This window comes from Primulina eburnea, chromosome 9, assembly GCF_022965805.1.
Source record: "Primulina eburnea isolate SZY01 chromosome 9, ASM2296580v1, whole genome shotgun sequence".
NCBI lineage: Eukaryota > Viridiplantae > Streptophyta > Magnoliopsida > Lamiales > Gesneriaceae > Primulina > Primulina eburnea.
In genome coordinates this window covers 16,498,384-16,519,448 of record NC_133109.1, presented here as the reverse complement: position 1 = coordinate 16,519,448, position 21,065 = coordinate 16,498,384, and the positions used below count along the sequence as shown (strand labels likewise).

General features: G+C 38.6%; 1 protein-coding gene across 1 annotated transcript in view; it reads right to left on the bottom strand.

The window, feature by feature from the left end:
* Window positions 1-21,065, bottom strand: part of LOC140841312 (uncharacterized) — a 63,947-nt gene that overhangs the window by 18,598 nt on the left and 24,284 nt on the right. The window contains exons 3-6 of the mRNA XM_073208617.1: window positions 15,927-15,965; window positions 5,891-5,955; window positions 5,667-5,769; window positions 5,275-5,573 (exon numbers count right to left, since the gene is read on the bottom strand). Coding sequence (XP_073064718.1) covers window positions 5,275-5,573; window positions 5,667-5,769; window positions 5,891-5,955; window positions 15,927-15,965 — 506 coding nt within the window. The remainder of the gene's footprint in view (window positions 1-5,274; window positions 5,574-5,666; window positions 5,770-5,890; window positions 5,956-15,926; window positions 15,966-21,065) is intronic.

Genomic DNA, 21,065 nt, shown 5'->3' with positions numbered 1-21,065 from the left:
ACCATTGCTCTGATACCAACTGAAATGTCTGCTTATTCCTTTTCTTAAAAAGTACTAGAATTTTTTTTTTTTTCAAACCTCGCATAGCATTTGGCTGAATCATAAAATATTTTGGAACCATTTCAAAAATAAAACAACCAACTATTTATCAACCCAAAAACATTATTTGAAAAATATAGCTCATACTTTAACCTCTCAAAAATCACTCATAAATAAATTCTCGTAAAAATATCTTTAAAATCGCTTAAAATCATAAATCATAACTAGTGCGGAAAACTAGCGTAGGTCCTCGGGTTATGTGCACCTTCAGTCCAGCAAAGTCAACCATCAAGACCTCCATAAACATTATTATCATAATCACCTGCATCAATCACACCTAGTGAGTCTAAAGACTCAACACATCATATCCTTGATAACAAGTAATACGTAATACAGTTAACATATAACAGTGAAAAATACTTGTACTTAAAATATTGTTTTCATGAAGATGCGTAAACTTTAAACAAAAACATTTTTCATAAACTTTTCATGATGCATAAAACTTTAAACAATAACATTTTCGTAAACTTAATCATATCATCCTCAGCATATTCATATTCATATTATCATCAACATATACGTATTCCTTTTTACTTTCGTTGAATTCAGATCGTTAGTTGTGACTTTCGTGTTCATCTACGTCTACGTCTACGTGTTGGGCGATGGATCCATCTACATGTAACCACAGTACTGGGAGGCGGGGACACCAGCGACACTCTCACCCGTCAACTGGGCCTTGACCTTACTTATTAACATATCATCGTATACATCTACATATCCGTATCCAAGGAAACACGATCGTCGGGCTCCCACTGGGACCATAACCCTCACGAAATTTCCAACATATCATCGTATTAGTCACAATTATTTCACTTCCTTCAACGTTTCATATTCTCATCACTTTAAAAAATTAAACATGCGTATAACGTTTTTCTTTTAAACCAAGCATGCAACATATCTTTTAAATGTCCATAATTAAACCATAAAATCCATAAACGCTTAAAAACAATAACATTTTAACATATAATTAACCATGAACATTTAAAATAACATTTTAACATTTTAAATCATAAACATTTGAAATAAATCTTTCGTCATAAAAATCCCTAAATATATAAAATTCCATCAACATTTAAAATAATCATATAAAACCCCATAAACATCCATAACCATTGAAAATAATCATATTAGCACATAAAACAGCAAATAGGGCACTGCCATGACGTTTACTAATTTTTAGGTGTAAAATGACCGTTTTACCCCTGGACGTAAAATTTCCCGTTTTTGACATTTTCCTAATTTCATTGACTCTAACATGTCTCAAATAATTATTTAAGCTTACATGAATTTTCTCATATTTTTATTTAGCTTAATCGATGACTTTTAATTTATTCTTTAAATGTGACGTATTAATGCGTTTTAATCCCGAATAAAACAAACCTTAATATAAAATTCCCAAATTAAAAACTTAGACTTATAATAATTATTTAAGCTTAAACCAAATTTTTCATAATTTTATGAAGCTTAAAACTAGGCTTTTCAATTAACTCGTTAATTAGCATTTCGTGCGGCGATTAAATCCCTATTAAGTCCAAAACTTGTTATTTTGAGCCCAAATTTTTAACATAGCCTTTTTATTATTTATTCTACCCTTCCATGACATGAGCCACCCCCGTGGACCCACGGAATCAATTTTGGCTTAATTAATCTCGTTTTTGACCCTTCGACGAACACACCGAGCCATCTCCGAATTTACCCGAGCCACGCCCGAGCCACCTTGGACCAAAACCTATCCAACACACCTAGGGACCCTACTGTGCAAGCCCAGCCCCAAAACATGAACCTAACCCGCTCAAAAAGCTCCTGGAACTCGACCCATATTTTGCACATGTGTGTGTGTAGTGTCCTTGAACAAAAGAGACTCCTATCTAGTCTAGGAGTCCTCCCAACCCTTAACCACCGACCACCCATGACCCTAACCTTCCCTGGACCACGCCCAAACCATACCCAGACCAGCCCATGCCCTCGAGCCCACCTGCAGCAAGCCACTTAAACAATACAGCCGCTGCGCACAGCCCTTGCTTCCATGCGTCTACCTCACGTTTCTCGCACCAGCAGCCAGCCCAGCCGTCCCAGACCCTGGCCCGACCCTTGTGCACCCTCCTAGGACCCTAAGGAACTATCCTAGCCCAGCCCAAAGCCCCCGACCGAGCCAACAAGCCATGCACAAGCTGCTGCAGCCTGCACCACTTCTTGATAACTCTCGTGGGTGGAGTCCTAGATTTCTAGGACTCCTCCCCTGCCTATTGTCTCGAGTCCTAGCGTGGCTAGGACTCCCCTTTGACCCCTCACGGACCCTGGCCAAGCCTTGGTCCCAACCCTGAGCAAGCCAAGTCCCATAACCCATGAAATCGAGCCCTTGACACCCACACAAACCACTTTCTGTTCCAGCTTCACGTTTCTGTGTTTTGTGCAGCGTTTTGTTGCTTTTATGTGTGATTCTAGACCTTTAAAATTGTGGAAATACATGCCTATTCATATCCTAATTCATGGCAGCCCCTTGAACATCATATAAACATGATTTTGGGTGAAAAATCAAGAGTTCAAACCATGGGGATGCATAGTTCCGAAAATATTCAAGTTGTGTGCCTTGTTTTCTTTCAAAACATGTTCAAATAAATATTAAGGTGTGATGATGAGTAAAAGGAGAATATGGCGTGCCTTTGTGTTTTTAACGCACGAATATCCGTTGACGAAACGAAGAACGGCGACGAGAAACGACGGCTTGAAAAATCTATCAAACTTGATGCTTTTTCCTTCCACTTTTGATGTGTGTGCCGTGTGTATAGGTAAGAATTTCAGAAGTGGGGCGTGAGCTTTTTTGGAAGAATTGTAGGGTTAAAGGAGTTTATCACATAATATATACTACTTAATTACTAACAAGGCTTTTAGGCCTATTAAGCCATCAATTAAGCCCATTAGTCTTAATTAAGATATTAAAAATAATTTTTTCAAAATAAAATTTGTGAATTTACTAGCCGGGTTGTCAAAACGTTTATATTTTTGTTGAAAATCCAACACCGATAAAATTTACGTCTCGGCGTATAAAATCACCCCAAAACCCCATAATTTCAAAAATAAGGAAAAATCATCACCTTTATTTAAAATAATTAAAAACAATTATTTATTAAAAATATTTTCTATTTTTCAGCCCTCGGTCTCCGTTCCTCGATCGCAACTCGAATAACCCTTAAAAATACATTTTAATGCAATCATGTAGAAAAATATATTTTAAACATGTAAATATGGACAACATAATTAAATAATGCAATTAAAACATTTAATTAAAATACAAAGGAATTTAATAATTAAATGCATGTAGTTTGTGTGGACCTTTAAATTTTCGGGGCGTTACACCTACACTCCCAATCGGGGTGACTGTACGTCTTATTCCTAGACTTCGGTCTGAGCTGTATCGAATAATCTACAATAGGAGGGTGTCTGCTCCTACGTAACGATACACCGAACGTCTAGAAGTCTGACTATCTGTCAAACTTTCCTATCTCAAATGTAATGTATAACAATCTGTAAACAAAGCATGCTCATTTCAAAAGATTTGAATATAAAGTCTATAAACAAATCATAATCATATCAGAAGATAAACAATAATCAAGTATGTGATTTTATTGGGAAACTCAAATGAGATCTGATTTGAGTTATATCTTCCCAGATATCACATGAATTATACCTTTGTCGTCTCTGTCTGACGAAGACGTTGACCTGTATTCAAATCTGTCCATATCCAATCTGAAAAGACAATATCGAATACATAGTATCAATGAATAACTCCATTCACAATCTGTTCTGATAAATACTCAACTCAGTACATAATTTGATCAATATCTGAACAAAATACAATCTGATTTATATCAACGATATTGTAATACCATCGAAATCAAATCTGAATCTGAACAATCTAATTTAACTGATGTTTCAACGGCATAACGATACTGTCTCGATACCCCGTCAGTCTAAACATCACAGATATAATATCAGACTTCGTAATCAATAACAATACCAGTCATAATCTCAATAACAATAGAATTCTGATATGAAATCTCAGTCAAATCGACTCCAAAAATCATAACAAATACATGAACAATTTGTTCTTCAGTCTGACTTCAATTATACGATATCTACGGTAGTAGAAACATCATATCTGATTCATATTCAGTTCTGACAATATCATCAATTCAAAACATGTCTAAAAGTAACAAAACTTACGTCCAGTTGTAGCCTGCGTTGATAGGAACACAGTAATGAAGTCGGATTCAAAATCAGACGGACGGATTTCACGTAACAATCAATTTTTCTCTCGTAGAACCGTAAGCTTTCTTTCTCTAATTCTTTGCCTTAGTTCTGAAGGAATAATCGGATGATTGCATATATACATATACACCATGCATGTACAAAACGTGGCACACTCCTTTGTGCAGCACGGCTCGCGCTCGGGAGGACATAAAGTTCCGCCCGGGCGCGGAACTCTCGGCCCTCACAAAATAAACAATCGTGCTCGGGCGGACATAAAGTTCCGCCTGGGCGCGAGATGCCCGGCTTTCTACCAACATTCAATGGCGCTTGGGCGGACATAAACTTCCGCCCGGGCGCCGCACCTTCGGCCCGAATCTATGCATTGCATATTCTTTGCCCAAATCTGAGTTCGGAATGGCCCGGCTATACTCACATCAATTCATAATCAATAAATCATATCAGATTACCATAATCGAATTTTCGGGCATTACAACAACCAAACCTCGACAAGACGTAACATACAAATTGCTATCCTTACCACTTCGAAAATTTGGTAAAGCGTGAAATTATAGCCTCCCAACAGTAGGGACATCGATTTAGGGTATCTCGTGACACTTAAAACCAGATCACATAATTCAGAAAGTCCTCGAATTCCCTATTACTGCCTAACAAAAAGTATAAAAAAGGGGAATTAGTCCATCTAATGATATTAAACAACACTTGTATATTGCCGCATCTTGTCTCTTAAAACCAGACTGCATAACAGCCAAAACCGAAAGTAACCATCATCTGAATGACCATTATGAGGGCTAAAATCATGCTCCAAGTCTCCTTGAATCATTACTTATGACACATTAGCAACACACTTCAAGTGATTTTTTTCATCAAAAACACGAGATAAGATATAGAGATCATATAGCTCACCTCTTGCCCAGGCTCTGATTTGATTTTGAGTAGCTTATGTCCAGCTTCCTCAAAATCAACACTGGACATGATCGTCAAATAGATAGTTCTTCGAAGATTGACCAAATTTGTCTCTATCTCATCCGTTATTTTCATCTGCTCTTCGTCTTCTTCCTCAGATTCTTCATAATCATCCTCATCATCTGAGTCAGCTGCATCTGAATTAGCTTCATCCTCAGATTCTTCACCAAGTATTTGCCTCTTTAATTCTTCGTATCGTTTCTCATTCTCTGAGAATTGGGGATCCGGCTTGAAGATATCTGCAATTAAATTAAAATATAAAAACACTCAGGTTCACTATAAATGAAACTGAAAGAGTAACAGATGAAGAGCGGATTATCATCCAAACATACCTAAAGCAATCTCGGGATCAATTTCATCCAGTAGGGAGATCTCATGAGTCAATTGATCTTCATGCTCCACCAAATCCAATTCTGGTCGAAATGCTGGATATCCCTGAAAAAGGTGTATCATGGAAGAGTTTTAATTCCAAGGAATTTAATTTAATACTTAAAAGAAGTAAACTAGATTTAATGTGTTCTATCTCCACGGAATACAAATTTGAATGAGATCTCACCTGAAACTTCGCCTTTCGCAAAGCAAAGAGACCTTCAATAATAAATTGGACCCGTTTATCAATTTTGATAGGGGTCGGTTACGGTGGCCGGAAACGCAACGGAAGCACAAAATTTTTCGATTTTAGCATATAAATTTCGGCCACCATGAGTTTGTGTAGGAAATACAATAAAACACCAAAATGACATTCATAGTGTGTTTAGAAATAGTTACCTATCAACCTCTTAAGGTTGATGATGGCTCCAACCAAGTTGTAAACAACTTGGCTCTTGAATGGAATGAAGATCTACAAGCTTCCTTGGACTCCTTTCTTTCCTTCAAATTAGGCCCACCACTAGCAAACTAGAACCCCTCTTATTTTGCACTAGAAAAATAAAAGGATTTTTCAAAGAGAAGTATTTTTCTTCCTCAACACTTGAAGAGAAAAAATTGAGAGAAAACTTGAGAGAATGGTGTGTGTATTTTCGGCCATGAGGATGCTAGAATGAGGGAAGGGAGACTTGTCTTGGTCTTGCAAAAAGTAGAGACAAAAGTAGCATGCCAAGCCTTGATAGTTGCAAAAGTTGTCTCCAACCCTTCACCTCCCATGCATGCATATATTATATGGTTTTTAACAAATTAAAAACCATGGACTAAATTTAATTATCTCAAACATATTTGAGACTAATTAAACCTTATTTGAATTTACCCAAGTCCCACTAGTTAAATAATTAATTTAAATTGAGCTCTACAAGACTCAATATGATTTAATTAATTCAACACTTGAATTAATTTAATTATTTGGACTCTACTAGGTCTACTAGTGTTTAATTAATTCAACGCTTGAATTAATTTAATTTAGTCCATAATAATGTTTATGAAAATCACAATTTTCAAATACATTATTCACTTGGCCAACTTTTAATTTAGGAACACTTCGATAAATTAAAATTTACATTTCTCTCATAGAAGTCATACTTCTATTTTTTCTTACACTTATAAACCCATTTATAAGTCGTTCAACACATTGAACTAGTTTCTCCTTTATAGAAGTCATACTTCTAATTTTCCTTACTTCTCAACGGGATCTAGAAAGTCAGCACTTGTGTGGCCCTCAATGGTTCATTGATACAACTAGCTGTGGGTTCACATCTCCATGTGATTCGGACTAAACATGTCCTTATATGAGCATACCCCAATTGCTCTATTCTTACTTATCAACTCCTTGATAACAAGAACGTCAGAACTCAAGTCTGATGGTACCCAACCAATCATGTTAAACGCCTAGCAGCATCGCTTACATGATTCCCTAGGTATCAAATGATAGTGCCTGCAAGAACCATTCAATTATGATTAGCGTACAGTACGGTCCCTTCAACTCATATATCCCGACCGATTCGACAACCATTGGTTTATCAAGAGTTGTCAATGAATCGATACTATGTGTCATGCCGTAGTTGCATCGATGGTGTAATCTATGAAACTCCTTTCATAATTACCACCATACTCTGATCAGAGATTTCACAATACATATACATGAAAACACATAGGATATCCATACCCGAAGGTAAGCGGTGAATCCCCGACTACAATGCATCGACTCCTATATGTTTCGACATAACACCCAACCTTGCCACCTGATGACCCCTTGAGAGTCGGTAAACAAGTCAAAGTGCAATGCTAGCACATAGAGTCTCAATGTTGTCCCGGGTCATAAGGACTAATGGTGTACAACCATAAACTAGGACGTTTCCACTCGATAAGTGAGAACCACTTGGAAAGTCTTTAATGGAGGGTTGTTCAGTGCACTCTACCAGGAGCACCTATCTGCATGATTGAACATCACAATGTCTCCTACCAATGAAACATGGTACTCACATTGCAGATACTAGTCTCTAACTCGAGCGGCCTATATCCTTCTTAGCGGCGGCTGAATCGACTAGGAACTGTTTAGAATATACAGTATTCCAAATATGAGTTTCATGATACTCATCATATGAGCATCTCATATTCTTTCTACTATTTGTATATTCAAGGACTTTATCTATGCAACTAGCATGTGTATACAGATAAAGAAGTGCCAAAATAATAATTTCAAATATTATCAAAATAAAGATCGTTTATACATAGAGTTTCATTGTGAACACTCGGCCAACACTTGGCTCGACGGGCACCTACTCTAACAATCTCCCACTTGCACTAGAGCCAACTACCCATATGCTTCAAACCCATCGATTCACGATGCTTCTCGAACAATGGTCTAGGTAAAGGCTTAGTTAGCGGATCAGCAACATTATCTGCGGAGTCGACTTTGTCAATCATGACATCTCCTCTTTCCACGATCTCTCTGAGGATGTGGTACTTTCTCAATACGTGTTTGGACTTCTGATGAGACCTCAGCTCCTTTGCTTGAGCAATAGCTCCCGTTTTGTCACAAAACACCGGGACAGGAGCAACTCCATTAGGAATGACGCCCAACTCTTGGACGAAATTCCTTATCCAAACAGCCTCCTTTGCTGCAGCTGATGCAGCAATGTATTCTGCCTCAGTGGTGGAATCCGCTGTACTGTCTTGCTTGGAACTCTTCCAAGAGATAGCAGCACCATTGAGCATGAATATGAATCCAGAGGTTGACTTTGAGTCATCAATATCGCTTTGGAAGCTAGAGTCGGTATAGTCTTCCAATTTTAGTTCTCCACCCCCATAGACCAAGAACAATTTATTGGTCATCCTCAAGTACTTGAGGATGTCTTTCACAGCTTTCCAATGTGGAAGACCAGGGTTCGATTGATATCTACTCACTACACTCAGTGCGAAAGCCACGTCAGGACGTGTAGATATCATCCCATACATGATGCTACCAATTGCAGATGCATATGGAATGTGTGTCATCGCCGCTATCTCTGCATCAGTCTTGGGAGACATAGACTTGTATAGGGACACGCAATGACACATTGGTAGATGTCCTCTTTTGGACTCATTCATCGAGAACCGCTTCACGATGGTATCAATGTATGTGGACTGGGTGAGACCAAGCAATCTTTTTGATCTATCTCTATAGATCTGTATTCCTAATACAAAAGATGCTTCACCCAAGTCCTGCATCGAGAACTTACTCGCTAACCATATCTTAGTTGATTGCAACATTCCTACATCATTCCCAATGAGTAGAATGTCATCAACATACAACACTAGGAATGTCACAGCACTCCCACTAACCTTCTTATACACACATGGTTCCTCAGGATTCTTAGCAAAACCAAACTATTTGATTGTACTATCGAATCTGAGGTTCCAACTCCTAGATGCCTGCTTTAGACCATAAATAGATCTTTGAGGTTTCCATATCATATGCTCACTTCCGATAGATGTAAACCCTTCGGGTTGAGACATGTAAATCTCTTCCTTAATATCCCCATTAAGAAAAGCTGTCTTAACATCCATCTGCCATATCTCATAGTCATACCATGCAGCTATGGCTAGCAAAATCCTTTTGGACTTGAACATTGCGACTGGAGAAAAGGTTTCTTCAAAGTCAACTCCTTGTCTTTGAGTATATCCTTTTGCTACCAATCGCGCTTTGAAGGTCAATACCTTCCCATCCGCCCCAAGTTTCCTCTTGTAAATCCATTTACACCCTATGGGAACAGTTCCCTCAGGTGGATCCACAAGATTCCACACTTGGTTCGAATGCATGGAATTCATCTCAGATTCCATTGCTTCAAGCCACTTGGATGAATCGGCATCAGATAACGCTTCCTTGAAGGTCCTTGGATCACATCCAAGGTTAGGCTCATCATGGCCCTCTTCAAGAAGCAGACCATACCTCATAGGTGGTCTCGAGACTCTCTCGGATATTCTAGGAGCTTGTATCTCCTCCCTTGGCTCTTCGGGTGTGGGTTCTACAATTGTGGGTGTCTCTCGAACTTCTTCGGTTTCTATCATCTCTCCTTTTTTATTCAATAGAAATTCCCTTTCCAAAAAGGTTGCATTCCTAGAAACAAACACCTTTGTTTCTTGGGGATGGTAGAAATAATATCCAGCTGAATTCCTTGGATATCCCACAAAGTAACATAAAATGGATCGACAGTCCAATTTATCTCCCACTACCTGCTTCACATAAGCAGGGCACCCCCATATTCTAAAATATGAATATTTGGGTGGCTTACCCATCCATATCTCATATGGTGTCTTATCAACTGCTTTTGTATGGACATTGTTCAACAACAGTGCCGCTGTCTCAAGCGCATATCCCCAAAAGGATGGCGGCAACTCCGTGAACCCCATCATAGACCGAACCATGTCCATCAAAGTCCGGTTACGACGCTCCGAAACACCATTCAACTGTGGTGTAGCGGGCGGAGTCCACTGCGAGAGAATCCCATTCTCCCTTAGATACTCTTGGAACTCGGCACTCAAGTACTCACCACCCCGATCCGATCGAAGTGTCTTGATGCTTCGTCCCAACTGATTCTCTACTTCACTTCTGAATTCTTTGAACCTTTCAAAAGCTTCAGATTTGTATTTCATCAAATACACATACCCATAACTCGAGAAATCATCGGTAAAGGTGATGAAGTAGGCATGTCCATGCATAGTGGTGATGCTAAGCGGACCACACACATCGGTATGGATCAAATCCAATAACCCTTTGGCTCGCTCCACATGGCCCTTAAATGGAATTTTGGTCATCTTTCCTTTTAGACAGGATTCACAAGTCGTGAGAGCATTAATATCAGACAAATCAAACATGCCAACTCCCACTAGCTTGTTCATCCTTCTTAAGGAAATATGTCCTAATCGAGCATGCCATAATTGTGCCGAATTTAGAGTATCTTGTTTTCTCTTGTTTGTTGTTGTTATCGCTTGGAGATTGTTTAGTGGAATATCTTTCATATTTAAGTTATAGAGATGGTTTTCAAGTTCCCCGGTACCAACTAAACATTCATTCTTGTAAATGTTGCAAACACCTTTGCTAAATAAACAAGAAAATCCATCTTTGTCCAACATAGAAATGGAAATAATGTTTTTCACCAAGTCGGGTACAAACAAAACATCTCTCAAAATTAACTTAAAATCATTGTTCAAAAGCAAGTAAACATCTCCTACGGCCTTGGCAGCAACCCTTGCTCCATTGCCCATCCTCAAAAAGGTCTCACCTTTTCTAAGTCTTCTACTTCTTCCCATCACCTGCAAATCATTACAGAGATGTGAGCCACAGCCGGTATCCAATACTCAAGAAGTAGAGTTAATTGAAATGTTTAATTCAATATAGAACATACCGTTTCCAGAACCCTTCTGGGCAAGATATTCCCTGCAGTTACGCCTCCAATGTCCAGGCTTCTTGCAGTAATGACAAACGTCAACAGTCTTGTTAGTCTTCACTGGTGTGGCTACCACAACAGGACTCGGAGCTTGCCTCTTCGAGGGCACATTCTTCTTGGGACGTTGGAAAGAACGCTTCTTTCCCTTCCCACGTGGATCGATCTTCGTACCAGATGAAGAACCCACATAAAGAACCGACTTCTCTTTCTTGATAGTGGACTCAAAAGTCACAAGCATATTCACCAACTCCTCAAGGGTCGGCTCCATCTTTTTCATATTGAAATTCACCACAAAAGGATCAAACGAGCTAGGCAGGGACAACAGCAACACGTCGGTGGTCAACTCCGAAGGCAAGATCAAATCCATGCCAACGAGTTTGTCCACGAGCCCAATAAACTTTAGGCCATGCTCATGGACCGAGGCCCCATCTCGCATGCGTAAAGTGATGAGCTCCTTGACTGTGGCATGCCTAAGAGGCCGAGTCTGCTCACCAAAGAGCTCCTTGAGGTGCATATGAATGTCAGCAGCATTCTTTGCATCCTCGAAACGCCTCTGCAGCTCATCGTTCATAGAAGCCTGCATATAATACCTAGCCTTCAAGTCATGGTCACACCAATCCTTGTAGGTCTGCAATTCCTCAGGAGTGCAGCTAGTCAGGGCCTCAGCAGGGGGCGACTCAGTCAGTGTATATGCAATTTTCTCCGAGTTCAAGACGATCTTTAGATTTCTCAGCCAAGTGATATAGTTAGGTCCGGTTAGAACGTGTTTTTCGAGTATGGCAGAAAGTGGATTGCGAATTGAAGACATTGTCAAATTTTGTACTGAAAAGTAAACAGATAAATGTTAATGACTATTTTAAAATATTTAATAAGATATAAAGTATGGACTTTAACTTTATAAATATTTACTCCCACTGTTTTGACATCTTTCACTACCCTCTAGTGAAAACGGGAAACTCCTTTCCTCAGTAGGGACGTAAGGTCCAATTAGCGAATTATGATCCCGAATAATATCAGCCAATCACAATTCCTAAAAGGTAGTTTCCAATTGCATCACAATGCAACCCTCTACGTAAACTTTTGTCTCAAGTTTGATTAGGACCCAATAATATGACGTCGTTCATCTTTACGTGTCAAGCCTTACCCATCGATGTTGAACCTTAATGGACGGTCGCCAAGAGTTCCCTCAATAATATGAGCCGAAGTCATGGGAGTTCCACGTAGTTCACATCACCATGTCAAATGGATGTCACAGCTTTCCGGCACTAAGGGTCCCCCAATAATATGAGCCGAGCCCCGAGTACGGTTAGCGATTCGTCATGCACCCATTTGTCGATGGAAGACAAGGAAATTATAAACAAATTTATAATTCCCCTTTTCGGGCTTGATATTAATTTTGAATCTTATTCAAAATGAGGGTTTTTAATTTTGAAAGGTCTCATCATTAATTTTATTTAAAAGCTCGCCATGTTTGATCGTATGTTTGCCGGATTCATGCAACTTTGTTATTATCATAATAATAACGCACATACTCATTATTTATAACATATCATGCATATATTATAAACAGTAAACAAACAAGGATGATCAATCGTCCCAATACTAACGGACCGTGTGAGCTAAACACGGGCCTAGGTCCAATCCTAGGGAAATGCATGGGATGCAAATGCAACTATTACATTAGCTTCCAATATTAACATGTCTTCGATCTTCATAATCATCATGGCCACCATCTTCCAATCTTGATCATCCACTATACTAATATTTACAAATAAATATCCATGGCAAATAGGGATACATCTCATGGGGTGGGAACGGGCCATAAACCAAGCCCACTTTAAATTTGATAATTATTACAATCATTCAACACAAAATATCCTAGCATACACCTAGCAAATTGGGCTTGGGCTTTTGATAATCCTTCATGCTTAATATCACATATCATACACCATCAATTAATTATCACAATAATTAATTGATCCAATATTATATATCTTGATCCAATCACTAACCGCCACGATTATAAACTAAATTAACAAAGTATACAAACACCTTTGTCTACTTTCAAATTAATTTATTTATAACCGAATTTCTTGTAAATCACCATTTACTATAAATATTTAAATTCCAACTTAAAATATTTATTTCATGAGAAAATGTTAACAACTTTTGTAATTTTAAATTTAAGGGCCCAAAAACTCATTTTTCACCAAAAACGTTTTGGCCCATTAAAAATTCACAAATATGTTAGCATCCAATGGCCCAACAACTCAAGGCCCATGACACTTGGATATTTCAAAACACCTTTTGAAATCCCTAGTCGTCATTACCGTCGCCGGAGCTCCGTCGCCGGAGCTCCGTCGCCGGATTCCGGCAACAAATTTTTTTTTTTTTTTTGTTAAATTGATGGGGCTGTTCGGGCAGCCCCTCGGGCTGCCCTAGCTGCCCGAAATGGGCAGCCCCTCGGGCAGCCCGAGCTGCCCGACACGGGCAGCAACCTGCTGCCCGAAATTTCCCCAAAAAGCCTTGGTATTTTGTTGCAAAAAAATACGCTCATGCGGTTATAAATCGATCTCAACCTAATATCTTGTATTTGCTACACAAAAACGTAACTATAGCTCGGATACCACTTGAAAGGGGATCGGTTACGGTGGCCGGAAACGCAACGGAAGCACAAAATTTTTCGATTTTAGCATATAAATTTCGGCCACCATGAGTTTGTGAAGGAAATACAATAAAACACCAAAATGACATTCATAGTGTGTTTAGAAATAGTTACCTATCAACCTCTTAAGGTTGATGATGACTCCAACCAAGTTGTAAACAACTTGGCTCTTGAATGGAATGAAGATCTACAAGCTTCCTTGGACTCTTTTCTTTCCTTCAAATTAGGCCCACCACTAGCAAACTAGAACCCCTCTTATTTTGCTCTAGAAAAATAAAAGGATTTTTCAAAGAAAAGTATTTTTCTTCCTCAACACTTGAAGAGAAAAATTGAGAGAAAACTTGAGAGAATGGTGTGTGTATTTTCGGCCATGAGGATGCTAGAATGAGGGAAGGGAGACTTGTCTTGGTCTTGCAAAAAGTAGAGACAAAAGTAGCATGCCAAACCTTGATAGTTGCAAAAGTTGTCTCCAACCCTTCACCTCCCATGCATGCATATATTATATGGTTTTTAACAAATTAAAAACCATGGACTAAATTTAATTATCTCAAACATATTTGAGACTAATTAAACCTTACTTGAATTTACCCAAGTCCCACTAGTTAAATAATTAATTTAAATTGAGCTCTACAAGACTCAATATTATTTAATTAATTCAACACTTGAATTAATTTAATTATTTGGACTCTACTAGGTCCACTAATGTTTAATTAATTCAGCGCTTGAATTAATTTAATTTAGTCCATAATAATGTTTATGAAAATCACAATTTTCAAATACATTATTCACTTGGCCAACTTTTAATTTAGGAACACTTCCATAAATTAAAATTTACATTTCTCTCATAGAAGTCATACTTCTATTTTTCCTTACACTTATAAACTCATTTATAAGTCGTTCAACACATTGAGCTAGTTTCTCTTTTATAGAAGTCATACTTCTAATTTTCCTTACTTCTCAACGGGATCTAGAAAGCCAGCACTTGTGTGGCCCTCAATGGTTCATTGATACAACTAGCCGTGGGTTCACATCTCCATGTGATTCGTAATAAACATGTCCTTATATGAGCATACCCCAATTGCTCCATTCTTACTTATCAACTCCTTGATAACAAGAACGTCAGAACTCAAGTCTGATGGTACCTAACCAATCATGTTAAACGCCTAGCAGCATCGCTTACATGATTCCCTAGGTATCAAATGATAGTGCCTGCAAGAACCATTCAAATAAGGTTAGCGTACAGTATGGTCCCTTCAACTCATATATCCCGACCGATTCGACAACCGTTGGTTTATCGAGAGTTGTCAATGAATCGATACTATGTGTCATGCCGTAGTTGCATCGATGGTGTAATATATGAAACTCCTTTCATAATTACCACCATACTCTGATCAGAGATTTCACAATACATATACATGAAAACACATAGGATATCCATACCCGAAGATAAGCGGTGAATCCCCGACTACAATGCATCGACTCCTATATGTTTCGACATAACACCCAACCTTGCCACCTGATGACCCCTTGAGAGTCGGTAAACAAGTCAAAGTGCAATGCTAGCACATAGAGTCTCAATGTTGTCCCGGGTCATAAGGACTAATGGTGTACAACCATAAACTAGGACGTTTCCACTCGATAAGTGAGAACCACTTGGAAAGTCCTTAATGGAGGGTTGTTCAGTGCACTCTACCAGGAGCACCTATCTTCATGATTGGACATCACAATGTCTCCTACCAATGAAACATGGTACTCACATTGCAGATACTAGTCTCTAACTCGAGCGGCCTATATCCTTCTTAGCGGCGGCTGAATCGACTAGGAACTGTTTAGAATATACAGTATTCCAAATATGAGTTTCATGATACTCATCATATGAGCATCTCATATTCTTTCTACTATTTGTATATTAAAGAACTTTATCTATGCAACTAGCATGGGTATACAGATAAAGAAGTGCCAAAATAATAATTTCAAATATTATCAAAATAAAGATCGTTTATACATAGAGTTTCATTGTGAACACTCGGCCAACACTTGGCTCGACGGGCACCTACTCTAACAAATTTCTCCTTCATGAAGAATACCACGTAATCGCTCAAATATGCCTGTTGAGTTAAAATCCAAATCGCATTACAAAAAGACGCATAATGGCATTTGAAGTGGCACAACATATAAACAAAAAATTGAAGATGCTATTGCATACAATACTTTTTACCATCCAACAACACATTGTACAAAAGCTATACCTATAAAATATCAGACAAAAGACATCAGTGCTATTGCATAGAATACTTTTTACCACCCAACAACACATTGTACAGAAGCTATACCTATCAAATATCAGACAATCTAAAGTCACCAATGGTTAGTCGGACTTGCAGAAGCTAAAATTAAATCCAAGAGAGATGCAGATTCAGACTACATATTAAAATTAAAAACAAAACGTTTTAAAAAAAAAATAATCATAAAAGAGCTAAAAAAACCATAAAATGAGCTTCCATGAAATATAAGTTAACCACTAAAAATTTGTAAAATTAAATGAGAGCTATGGAAACATAGAGCCAGCTGGTACCAAAATTCAGTAATCCATATCAGAGTTTTTGTGATGATCCAAACCGTTATTTTGAATGAAGTACTAATTATGAGATGATTAAAGAGTTGTTAATTAAGCATTGTCAAGGAATTGATAATTCAAGATCAACATGTTGGAATCCACCGAATTTAAAATAGACCACTCGATCTACTTCAAATTATATTATCCCGAGAAATTCAACTATATTAATGAGATTATAACACACCGGCCGATATGATTGATTTCGGATCTTATGAACTAGTCCGAATGTAGCATATAAATGGAAGCTAATTTCATTTGTTTCCTAACACATCATTCCCTCGGCTACTCTTTCTCGAGTTCTAGCCATATACTTTACGTTTTCTAGCAAATTTCTAGAGCAGTTTTGTGTCGGGAAGCTTCAGAGCTAGTGTCGACTTGAGGAAGCGTCGGTGAACCCAGACACACAAATCGAGACATTATCAGCGAGCTGACGACGGACGCATGTATAATTCTAAAGCGTAAATAGTGATTTGAGGATCATTAGAAAAACTTTGAAACACGTTTGGTAATTCAAGATCTAGCTTGATAGTGATTTCATTATGTTATTATTTTCTAGGTTCAGACGAGTAAACTTTCTGTCAGATTGTTTTAGTGAGATACGTGATGTACTGACTGAGATATCCAAGCGTAGTATACACACTTATATGTTACATATACATATTTATCTATTGCATGATACATGTTTTACTACTTTGGCATATTATGCATGACATATCACGTTGGGCTTGATATCTTTTGAGATATATTTCATTTGTTGGGGCCACTCACCCCTATTCTATATTGTGGACGGTTGGGCATTGAGAGCTACAATATCGATGGGACCCGCAGGCTCAGATGACCCCAGACATTGTAGGTTCATGTCTTGACGATAAGTGTGGGAGCCAAATAATGCTTAGGGCAGATCATATATTCTCAAGCGCCTCTAGACTGAGCATGAGATTCTTGACTTGATCCTTATTATCCGAGCATATTGCATTTTACATGCATCATTTTAGTTTGTATACTCGTACATTCTCGTATTGGGCGATTTTTGTAATATCCAAGCTTGGTGAACGGTACGGTTTAAGATTTAATATGTTTATTGACTCCTTGGTTAAGTTTAAATATAGTTTTGATGTTAAGAGTTGTGATTTATGGTTTATATTATTGTTGATTCTAGATGATGTGTAGTTATGTTGTAGCGACGTTGCGATTTAATTCATGGTAATTTGTACGTTGAGCCAATTGGTATGAGGCCAATTGGAGAGGTTAGATGAGACTTAGAGGTGCAACTTTCTAATTTGGAGTGTTTCCAGATTGTGAGGAGAAGCGACGTTGCGATTCGATTTTTAGATGCAAAGCTTGTTGTTGGCTTCAGGGGAGACTGCACCCGCGCTGGAGAAGACACCGCACCCGCGGTGTTTGGGCAGAGACCAGAGCGCACCTGTGGTAAGAACTCAGCGCACCCGCGGTCGTTGTTTTCAGATTTTTGGATGTTGTCCAGTACACGCAACGCACCCGCGGTGAAGAAGCTAGCGCACCCGCGGTCCATGAACAGTAAAGTTGTGTTTTCGGTTTTAAGTGATTAAATACAAGGTTTACTCTCATTTCTCTCCTCTACTTCTCGATTCTTCAGCTCAAGGGAGACTAGGGTTCTTATTTTCCATCTTTTGCTACTTTCGTTCTAGCTTCTTGTTGGGTTTTTGAAGTGAGAGCAAGATCATTTTGGGTTCAAAGAGCTAAGGTAAGCATTGTGGTTTTGTTTATTCTTGGATTATGGTGTTGGGGAAATCATGGAATGTTAGATCGTGTTGGTTTTATGAGCTTTATGGTATGGGTTTGTGATTATTGAGATGTTGATGGTTCAATTCATGGTTTATTGTTGTAGGAATTCAACCAAGAGTTTAGAATCAAGGTTTCTATTGGTTGTAAGTGGAATTCATTTCCTTGTGCTCACATGATAATATATGTATGGTGTTTCAATGGTTTTAACATGGTATTCCCTTCCATTTGATTCATATTATGTATAAATACACTTTGTTGTATATTAAAGGCTTTTATATGTCTCAATTGTGTAAAAGAGAATACAAAAGAAAAGATTATGCAAAGTGTTTGATTTAATGCCCAAAAGAGAGTTCAAGTGATTTATTGGATTGATAGATACATAGTCAGAGATTTCATTCAATTAGTTGATCAACGACCATATGCTTATATCCCAACAGAGTATCGATTTATATCGATGGGATATAGGTATAGAGACAGAGATACTATTTAGATATCAATCCAACAGAGAAAAGAGAAATACCCATCGTTATTGTTATGATATTTTATGTTATTCATGTTTCAAGAGTTAGATGGTATTCAATGATTTCAAAACCATGTTTTACAGAGTATGATATGTACAGATTGTTATGTAAGAGTTCCACTTGCTGAGTTTTATACTCATTTCAGTTATTTCATGTGATGCAGATAAGAGCGACAAGTTAGGACGTTGATTGGAGCCGGGGTCATATGCATACAAAAGAGGGAAGGAAGAAGTTATTTTTCTAGCATTTTGACATGATCAAAAATGATATTTTGTATTTTGATGCAACACTTGATTGATCATGTATATACTTTTGATTGTAAATGTTTATGTCAAGAAATTTTTAATCCTTCCTCCCTTCAAATAAATTTTAGAAAAATTCCGCTGTTTACTTAAGAAATCGGTCAGAGGTGTTACATTTAGTGGTATCAGAGCAACGTTCTTCGGACCAATGCATATGACTTCGTCTACTTTCAACAGTCCGGGTAGGTCTTCTTCTACATCTATTTATTGTTATCAGTTGATATGTATTGTGTGAGCACACTGTAGGATTTGATGCCTCCTAAGAGAAAGGACTTCAGAGGGTGAGGATAGCTCCTCATCGAGAGTTGTCGACGAGTTCGACAAGTTATTGAAAGAGCAAGCCAAGGTCCTATAGTGAGCAGATTCAACAGTTGATCCGTTTGCAAGGGCAAGGTAGAGGTCAAGGGAGAGGCCAAGTGGCTCAAACAGTTGGAACCGTTGGGATATTTACTGCTTTCAAGAGAATGGATCCGCCTGAGTTTGCAGGAAGCACTGATCCATTACTGGCAGTAGAGTGGATCAAAGCACTTGAGGCGATTTTTTATCATCTCAATTATGAAGACAAAGACAGTTAAAGCTGCACGTATTTGGTCGAATGCTACCAAGGTAGGTGTTGATGTTCCGGCACTGAAGTGGCAAGATTTCACAGATCTTTTCTGTGACAAGTACTTCTCAGATGCACTTCGAGCTCAAAAGATTACTAAGTTTTTAGAGCTTCGTCAAGGAGGTATGAATGTCGACGAGTACATTTTGAAGTTCGAAGAGGGCTGTCTGTTTGCCCCGTATATTGCCTCCAATGACAAGGACAAGGGTGCTTACTTCATTAGAGGCCTTCGAGCAGAGATCAAGAGGGACATCAATATGTCTAAGACGGTGACATATAAAGAGATTGTGGCTAAAGCCTTATTAGCCGAGCAAGATGAGAAAGATATTGCTAGAGAGAGACAGGCGAGGCAGCAAGTTATTGCTCAAAGAGGTCAAGGTTCGAGCCAAAGAGGCAAAGGCAGTTTCAAAAGGAAAGGCAAGGTAGATCCGAGTTCTAAAGCATCGACAGCTCCATCTGATCCAGAGAAGCCGTTGTGTCCTAAGTGCAGTAGGCATCCTAAGGGAGAGTGCAGATTTGGTACTCACACTTGCTATCGATGTGGTACTGCAGGCCATATTCCCAAGGACTGTCCGAGAGGATCGAGTAAAGAGAAGGTGCAGGGTCGCATCTTCACCATGACGAAGGAAGGTATAAACCATGATTCTTCTGTGATCTCTAGCACTATTTTAATTTCAGGCAGAGTAGCTACGACATTGATTGATACAGGTGCTACTCATTCTTTTATGTATGAACTATTTTTGAGATCTTTGGGTTTAGTTCCTTCTATTCTTCCCCTCCAGTTTAATGTTGTATTGCCTTCTAGGGATGTGTTATGCCCGACGTCTATTGTGTATGCATGTTTTGTTGAAATTGATGAGCGAGTGGTTTATGCCGATTTGATTGTTATTCCGATGGTTGAGTTTAATATTATACCTGGCATGGATTGGCTATCAACTTACCGTGCAGTGATTGATTGCGTTGCTAAGACGGTGAAATTTGCAGATGATGTTGATAAGGAAGGTATGCTCACCAATGCAGGTACTTCGCTGGCCCTACATTTTATTTCTTGTCTTGAGGCTAAGAAGTTGTTGTTTAGATGTTGTGATGGGTTTTTGGCCTCCATTGTTGGTATGGATAGAATTGTGAAGTTGAATATTGGTGATATTGATGTGGTAAGAGAGTTCCCTAATGTATTTGAGGATGATGTTCCGGGTTTACCGCCGGACAGAGATGTAGAGTTTGTGATTGATCTAGTCCCCGGGACGGTTCCTATTTCCAAAGCTCCGTACAGAATGGCCTCTACAGAGATGAAATAGTTGAAGACGCAATTGCAGGATCTTTTGGATAAAGGTTTCATTCGGCCGAGTTCTTCGCCTTGGGGAGCTCCGGTTCTCTTTGTCAAAAAAAAGATGGGTCTT